Source organism: Parus major, chromosome 1 (genome assembly GCF_001522545.3).
Source record: "Parus major isolate Abel chromosome 1, Parus_major1.1, whole genome shotgun sequence".
NCBI lineage: Eukaryota > Metazoa > Chordata > Aves > Passeriformes > Paridae > Parus > Parus major.
Window position 1 is genome coordinate 93,180,149 of NC_031768.1, and position 8,764 is coordinate 93,188,912.

General features: G+C 41.9%; 1 protein-coding gene and 2 long non-coding RNA genes across 6 annotated transcripts in view; 2 read left to right on the forward strand and 1 right to left on the reverse strand.

Moving 5' to 3' along the window:
• Positions 1-2,263, forward strand: part of F5 (coagulation factor V) — a 36,265-nt gene extending 34,002 nt beyond the window's left edge. For both annotated transcript variants that reach the window (XM_015618559.2, XM_015618568.2), the window contains exon 26: positions 715-2,263. In XM_015618559.2, coding sequence (XP_015474045.1) covers positions 715-903 — 189 coding nt within the window. In that variant the 3' untranslated portion in view covers positions 904-2,263. The remainder of the gene's footprint in view (positions 1-714) is intronic.
• Positions 2,264-2,651: 388 nt separating this feature from the next.
• Positions 2,652-7,059, forward strand: LOC117245097. 3 transcript variants are annotated; one of them, XR_004499319.1, is made up of 3 exons: positions 2,652-5,762; positions 5,893-5,992; positions 6,193-7,059. It is a non-coding gene; the product is annotated as an uncharacterized LOC117245097 (long non-coding RNA). The 3 variants fall into 3 exon arrangements; XR_004499318.1 differs by having other exon boundaries at positions 2,652-3,194; positions 4,428-5,992; XR_004499317.1 differs by having other exon boundaries at positions 2,652-5,992.
• Positions 7,060-8,373: 1,314 nt separating this feature from the next.
• LOC117245098 lies at positions 8,374-8,758 on the reverse strand. Its single transcript, XR_004499320.1, has 2 exons — positions 8,610-8,758; positions 8,374-8,480 (listed from the first exon to the last, which is right to left on the reverse strand). It is a non-coding gene; the product is annotated as an uncharacterized LOC117245098 (long non-coding RNA).
• Between the last annotated feature and the right edge of the window lie 6 nt (positions 8,759-8,764).

Sequence of the window (8,764 nt, forward strand, 5' to 3'; positions counted from 1 at the left end):
ATTCTCACTGGACTGTAAAGTGCTAGGGAGCTGAGGTTACTACAGATAATATAACAGTATCTATCTGATTTTAGTGATCATAATGAATCATAATAAAAAGAATGAATGCTGTATCTGCAGAGAATGCAGCCAACATTGTGATAAAAGGAGCTGACAACATTTGTAAAGGAGGACTTTTAGTCTGAATGCACAAGGACATTTAATTTGAGTGAATAATGGGCTCCCCAGGGCCTCTTTTGGTTGGTTTTGTTTTGTTTTTTTTATTTTTACCCTGATTTTTTAAGTGAAAGTAATGTTAGGGAGCAGAAGTGCTATAGCAGAGCTGGGGAACTTCAGGTACCCACACAGCATACACAGTACTTTGTATTTTTTCCCATATCACCTTACACCAACCTAACCCACAAGGACTATTAGCAGCAGTAAAATAAGAAAAGACTGTGAGTTTGGTCCATTAGAAATTAGAATGGCCAATTTTCTGGTGTGGATGGAAACAGAGGCTGTTTAATCTATTCAGACTCAGCTATTGCTGGCCTGAACTACTTTTAACCCAGCATGTTAGGAAGAAACTTGTTGTGGTCTTGTTTAAAACCAGAAATGAGCCAGTCCATCTAGCCTGGGTGGGACTAATGCTACAGCTCGGAACTGTTGTAAAGAAAATACACAGGATTTTTTTCAAGTGCAACCTTTTAACTAATTGTGTTTGTGTATTCACAGGTTTTCTTGGGTAATGCAAACAGCAATGGACATGTCAAGAATTTTTTTAACCCACCCATCCTGTCCAGGTTCATCCGCATTGTTCCAAAAACATGGTACCGTGGGATTGCCCTTCGGGTAGAGCTCTATGGCTGTGATTTTGGTGGGAGTCTGACTGTGAAAAGGACTGACAAGTCTGGGAGCTCTTAACCTGCCAGCAGTCACCATGCAGAACATGCTTGTTAAGAAACCCTTAAAACAGTCATGCTTAGTAGTTTGTATGTGTGCTTCGTCAAAGGAACGTGATGTTTTACCAGCAGGACTGAGAGATTCCTCTGGCAGGTGTTCCATTCCTGCAAATGCACACTTTAGAAAACAGCTTATTTTTTCTGGGAAGAAATAGTAGTCCCTTCTGATTAGTATTATCACTTCTTCATTATAACCAGTACTCTGTCTTACTTTTTACTTAATTTTAAGTCCTAAATCCCAAGAATGGAGACTCTGCCCTTGATCCTGAGCCCTGACTATCCCCATTTTGTAATGCTTTTGCAGCACAGATGAGGAATAGAAAGCTATAGCAGGTGGGTGTTCTCCATACATAAGGCTGAGAGGGAAAACCAGTGCTGATTTGGAGCTGTGGTGCTGCATTCCAGCAGTGCCTTGTTAAGAAATGATTGTAGGGGTGGTCTCTCCTCCACGTCTGTCACCTGCACTGTGGCAAAGGCAGGACATGTGTCAGCACTGAGGTATGTGCAATCCCTTCTCAGAGAATGTGTGTTGGCATTGTTGGTTTGGTTCTTTCACACCCAGCACATCCAAATGCTGTGGATTTCTCATAATTCATCTTACGTGCCCTGGCAAAGGAAAAGAGGGTCAACAGTGCCTTTCCATCCCAGAAATGAGGTCATGGCAGGTCATGAAACAGCAATAGGAGAACCAAAATGAGAATTCAGAACTCCTGATGCTCAGTCCCATATACACTCTCAGACTGTTGGGACAGGGAGCTCCCTTGATGAGGAAAGCTTTGAGAACTGCAGCTGTTCAGTGACACTACAGCCTGGGGGTGGGAGAGGAGGATTAGATCAAACTGGGTAACAGAAACATCTGCATCTTCTCTTACAATATAACAGTGTTTTCACTAATGGAAATAGTCTTGTGCATAGATTTTACATGGATTTTTCCCAGGATGACTACATCTGAAAATAGGTACACAGTCCATGAACTCATTATTTCAGCAGAATTTTAGCTGAGCTTTCAGTAGTGTTCTGGGCTTCTATCCTGTAAACTGTTTATTTGCAGCACTTCAATTATCGTACCTAGGTACCATTTAGCAGGCTGAATTTTTAAAGCAGTTTGTCTTTGAACCTTGGATGGAGTTAGCCAGTTTTATTTCAGTAGTTTTTCATTTCTTTCTCTTACAGAACATGCATTTTAAAGAGAAGGTATAGAACAGGAGTGAAAAAAGTGTAAAAACTAAACAAATATTTTCTTTTTTTTTTTTTTTTACTATGTCACAAACTGTTGTAATTTTCCACTGGAAAATAAAGGTAATATTGTAGCACAAAAGCCATCAACATTTTATTTTGTATGCTTGCCTCTACAGTATTAGCTCTGGTAATGGTGAAATTTTGCAACAGGAAACTAAAATTTTCAGTGCCAATTAGAATTAATTTCAAATAGTGAAACAGTATGAATAATTGCTTCATCTTTAAAGGTTGGTTTCTTAGTATTTTGTAATGGTGCTTAATTTATTTTTGACACCGCCATGAAATTGCAACACAAGCCATATTCACTAAAAAAAAAAGAAGAAAGAAATATAAACTTTGGATTGAGGTTTTACCTTAGAAAACAGTCAATAAATGCTTCCTAACTTCAGCAGAACCAGGTTTTTAGGTGATAACTGTGAAATAATTTTTTAGAATGCAGTGATCTTTAATGTTCTAAATAAGTAATTAGTTCTTTAAATATACATAAACACACATATAATTCTGTGTAAAGTTACATAAATGCAAAACTGATTGCAGGAGCATGACTCAGTATGACTCAGTACATCTGCATCATTTTTACAAGTTGAAGATTCTGTTTCTGCTTACTAATGAACAGTACTTTGGTTAGCTGGGGTCAGCTATCCTCCTTGCATTTCTTCCCCAGCCCCTTGTCCATGCCCAGCATAATCACTGGCAGGGCAGAGAGGTAAAAAGCAAAGGCCTTGACAGTGCAAACACTGTTAAGTGCCACTAAAACCCCTGTGTTATTTACACTGCCCTAGTCACAAATCTAAGCCACAACACCCTGTGAGCAGCTATGATGGGAATTAACCCTATTCCACTGGTGTTCCAGCCTGCCCAGTAGAGCAGGGATGTCTGGGCCCTGTGCCAGCCCAGACATGTGGTCATTGCTGATAACAAAATGTTCCCTTGCACAGCAGAGCATGATGATAAGTGATACAATAAACAGCAGAAGTCCAAACCAGTCACTGACTTGACAGACTTTAATATTGGGTAAGGCAAAAAGTTTGAACCCATGCAAATAACAGCTATAAATTCTACCTAGCACACTCTGATAAAGGATGTTATCTCAAAATCCTCTTGCCCCACATTGGACACCAAAAAGGACTGCAGTAGGTTGGCCCAAGCTGGCGGCCGAGTCCTCACTCAGTCACTTGATGGCTTTCCCCTGGCAGGCTGGGAGAGAGGATTGGAAGGGCAAAAGAAAAGAAACTTGTGGGCTGATATTAAGGCAGTTTAATAAGCAAATCAAAGCTGCACATGCAAGTAAAGCAAAATAAGGAATTCATTTGCCACTTCTCATCAACAGACGTGTTCAGCTGCTTCCAAGCAGGCAAGACCTCGACACACCTGACAGCTGCTTGGGGAGAGAAACACCGTAACTCTGAACATTCCCCTTTTGTCCTTTTCCCCCCTGCATCTCTTGCTGAGCACAATGTCACACGGTCTGGGATATTACATCCCCTGCTTCAGCTGTGTCCTCTCCCAGCCTCTTGTGCAGCCCCAGCCTCCTCACCAGTGGGGCAGGGTGGGGAAAAGAAAAGGCCTTGGTGCTGAGCAAACACTGCCAGTACCAGCTAAACCAATGTGTATTATCAGATAAGTGCCAGTTTAGTCAAAAAACCAAAGCACAGCGCTATACAGGCTGCTGTGGAGAAAATTAACTCTATCCTAGCTGGACCACATACACAGTGTTTTAATTTTATTAAGCAGCCATCTTAGACTGAATTCGCCAAGGCTTTTGAAAATCTGTAGCTAAAGCAGTCAGTCCTGCACAGTCTTTTGCAGACTGTGGAATGAAATTCTGTGTATGTTGAGATTATTTGCAAAATACACAAGGAGAGCAATAATTCCTGCAGTTTTCTCAGAGGTGAAAGATGCATGTGACAGCATGAAGGTTAGCAAACATAAGCTCTTTTGAACTGAGGGACAAATGTGGTGCCAAAGTTCAGAGTAATACAGTAAATAATTTCACAAATCTGGATGAATGCCTTCACGCTGGCCTTTTGATCCAAAGGTCCAAAGTTAACTGCTTTTAGCTTCAAACAGAGTTGCAATGGAGCTGCTGCCCTCTAATGTTCATTCCAGCTTGCAAGAGGCTGCAGGGTGTCCAAAGCTGACTGTCTGCAGGTGACAATAGCACAGGGGATGCTATGCTTGAAGCCTTGTGCTTTACTCACAACCACCTTTACTAGGTACAACCAAGTGTTTCCATTTTCTTTCCAGAGGTGCTGGCTGTATGTCTTCACACAGCTCTGAAACTGGTTGTGTCTGCATGTGGATTGGAAAGGAGTTGGAAGTATGTGTAAAGACAGTTGAGCAGCTCTGAAATATGTACTGACAGCAGCACCACAGTAACTTCTCTACAGCCTGATGCAGTAGTCCAGTATTAAGACAGGTTTGTACAGAGTGCCCTGTACAATCTGAAGTTGGTGCAGGCAGTCTCATGTGGATGGGTACAGACACCTCTGCATTTTAGAAGAGATATAACCTTCATTTCTGCCAGTTTTTCTGCTGGTGTTCTGAATGTAACACCTGCACTGCAGGGATCCCTGCACTGAAGCTGGGCCAGCTCACCTTCACCAAGATTCCCAGGAGTCAGCAAACTGGATGGTTCCCTCCACACCACCAGGATATCAAAGCATGGTGGAGGACTAAAGCTGCATATTACCCATGGATTACAGCCAGTGCTGATCCTGTTTCTGCATCCAGTCATAAACCTGAACTGTGCATCAGCACAGATACAAAGGTGAATCTGGGCTTTGGGGCTCTTCTTACATTAGAGATGCCTGTGAAGGATGCATGGCAAGAGTATGTCTAAGTGAAGTGCCAGGAGAACTCTGCAGAAAAAGCATCAAATGTGGTCAGGACTCCAGATAAAAAACCAATCTGGAGCATCCTCCAGCACCCCCTGAAATGTCCATTAACAGTGGTGGGTTCATCAGAATAATTCACTTTAGGATGGTGCTAAGGAGTAAAAGGAGGGCTTGCAACTTCACAAGTACTCATACTCATCAGATGTCTTTCATGACAGGAGAAGAATTTTTTGGCACATGCCTGAGAGAGGAAGGCTCTGCCCATGCCCACATATGTGCTAGGGAAGACTGTTTATCAATGTTACTATGAAGCACCAGAGAAATGAGATGTAGCACTGTCCTATGTGGACCAATTGCTGTTTTGTATGAGTCAGTTACTCCTCTCAATCAGTGTAAAATATTCCTCTTCTTGCTGTGTTTATTCATGCTAACTCTAGATCATAACCAGTTTATCCACCTACACTTTCCTATCATTACTGTGCCCCATTCTCCATTTGTTTGTTACACCCAGTGCTTGAATCATGCTTTAATTACAATCTCCTCCAGGTAGGGACTCAAATCTTCTTGAATGTTTGTACAGCACTCTCCAAAACAGGCCATGGGATCATTCTCAGGGTTCCTGGGCACATCTCTAACACCATTCCTAATGGGAGCAATACTGTGTTAAGCCCACTGTGACCTACATACACAAGCACCAAGTAATTCAGACCAACCTATTGGCTTCTTCATTTAATAAAAGTACAGGGTATGTTTCTTCTAAGTTCTTGTTTTTCTGTGTAACACCACTATTATACTCTCTTTTAGAACTTCCCATGAAATTTTTTCCACTGTTTGTAGCAAACTTAAGTGGTTTTTCCATTTTTCCCCTCATGTAGCTGACTGCAAAATATTTTAAACTGTTACATCCACAATGGAATTGTATAGTGGTGTACAACATGACCTACCTTAGTTCAGGAGTTATCCTGATATGCTGTGGTAAGTAATTCCTCAAATTCAGCCATGAATGCCTCATCTCTTAACAGCTCTCTGCTTCAGTCTGCATTGGAACAATGCAGAGCTTGCTGTGGTGTGTGGGGCAAAAGGGAAGTTTTCTGCCAGAGGCTTTTGATAGGAACCTATCTCCTGATGATTCCTGTATTTTGAAGAGATGGTTATTTGTCTTTATGCTTCTGCAGGTCTCAGAAGCTTGGATTTTAGACTGGCTTCTGTATCAGCTTTGTTCCAGAGAACTACAATGCTGCATTTCCCCCTCCATGTACAGGGGCTTTAAATTGACCCTCTATGGCTGCATAATATTTATGAGTTTCCTGTTGAAAGCCCCGAGATTATCAAGTTGGGGGTTGGAAGTAGAAGACACAGCCAAGGTTATATCCAGTTATATCCAGTCTACTGTTCTAACAGATAGCTACCTGTAGCCTTTGATCTAAACTAATCATCCTGCATTTCAGAAATAATTTGGATTTTTTTTGTCCTTGTTAATTTTATTTCATTCCAACATAGATACTAGTTAATGGAGTCTACTTCCCCATATTAGTTATAATGGCCAAAATAATAAAAGTGGTGGCTGCTGTTTGTCACATTTCTGCCTTTGTTCCTTCCATGCTCAGCAAAAGACAAATCTGTTTTATTGTCTCCTTCTGGATACTTTCTGAAATAATTGTACCATCTTAGTGCTCACATGCTGAGGAAGAATTCTGAACAACAGCTTCATAAGAGTGCAGTTTTTAAAGTTTTTAATTTACAGAAGATTTTCTCTAAACAATTTGGCAAGACTTTAGAACTTTTCATGCACATATATTTTATTAATTCCTCCACAATACACTGCAGAAGAAAGAAATGGGTAAGATTAAGGAAAGTGTGAAAAACCCTATTTTTCACAGCTTATGTCTTCCATCTTAGAAAAAAATATTGTAAATGTTGAGGTTTTTACTATCAAACATGTTTAACCTTTCCTTTTTCTAGTACAGTGGGGAGATGGAAAGAGAAGATGTGGAGGAAGGCTAAGAGAGAATAAAAAAAAGATAGAAAGTAAAAAAAAAAAACAAAAAACCCAGGGAATAAAATTTTATCTTGTTCCCAAAGGCTGAAAATATTCCATGAAAATAAAACAAGTTCTCAAAAGAACAAAACAAACCCTGAGAAAACATGGAGTACTTAAATCAAAATTTTGCAGTTTCTTTTTCCGTTCCAGTTTTTGGATGAGAAATATAGGTTGCCTGACTGTATTTTTTTTAAGGAAAAGGGCTGAACTGATGTAACTTGTTCTAATCTGCTGGAAACAGCACTTGAGCTCCAGTGGCACAACTCTAAGGATTGTTGTTTTGGAAAAGACCAAGGCCGCCCATGAGATCCTGTGAGCAGCCTGGAAGTTGTGGGAACTGTTGCCTCCGGGCAGGGCACACCAAGAACTGCAAGGTTTTGTTCTTTCCTCCCGTCCCTTCTCGGCAGGAAGTGATGGCCCCGACTGATCAGAGGGTGCACCACACCTTGCTAACAGCCCATATGCCTTTATTACCTGTTCCTGGGCCACATGCCAGCGGGACAGAGGTGCTGCTAAGTGAGAGGGAACCCCTGGCAACGCTTTTATCACTCGTTGTTTCAGCTCATTTCACTCTAACCATGTTGTTTGAAAAGATCAGCCGTTCCTTGCCTGTGGCTGAAATGGATGTCAGTATTAACAGGAACTGATTCTTTTTATGTAGACTTTTGCTTCAAGCCAAGAGGTAGTGAAAGGGCAATTTTTTTATTTTTTTTTCCCCTAATAAACCTTACAGGTTTCCTACAGAGGAGAATGTGGAGAAAAATAGAAAGGAAATTTTGCTAGACCTAGAAGACAGCCAGAAAGCAGCAGACCACTGATACCAGATGATCAAGACCAAAATATTTAGCTGTGTTTGACAGACAGCTGAGTAATCTTACAGCCCAAATCCTCTTTGTAGCTATGTTTACTAAGGTATGATTATGCTAATAACAGTAATAAAATAGTAATAAATATATAAGAGTAATAGATAATAATAAAATCCTGCTCTACAAGGAATTTATTCTGGGGCTGAGAAGAAGTTGTTCTTTCCCACCCAACTCTGTATATCCAGATGCTTAGGAGGCAGGATTTGTAACTGCACAGGTGAGAGGCCCGACCCCTGGTGTGAATTCTCTCTGACATCAGTCAGTCTGAAGAACAAACTGTAGGTATAAAGTAGGAAGTCCTAGGAGTGGAAACAATGCCGTGGAGACCAAGGGAGTGGAGCAAAGGGAAAGGTAAATCAAGTGGATAGAAAGGAATAGATTGAGAAGAAAAATGGCAAATAGTTCATAGGATTGGCAAACCTCCAGAAACAGTAGTACTGGGCAAAAACTTAGATAATGACTTCAAATGTAATAGTTTTATTTTCCCGCTTGTCTAATTTCTTCTGGATGGACAACAAGGTGCTGCTTTATTAAACCACAGACATGATCCATGCTCCTATCTCGCGAAAGAGAAGAAAGAGGCAGGGCTCAGCGGCCGAAGGAGTCTGGGCCAGGAAAGTCCGAAGGAGCACAGCACAGCGGGGAGGGATCTCTGTGCTGAGGGGTTTCCAGAGAAGGCTCGTACCTGCTCCCGGAGGAACGTGGGGAGGAGGAGCTCCGGGCGCGACCGACCGGGGGGATCCCGCCCTGCCCCGCCTCTCCCGCCAGCGCGCGGCTGCTGGCCCCGCCCACGAGGGCGGCCTCGCCCAATCCGAGCGCTGTCCGGGGCCCCGCCTCCCG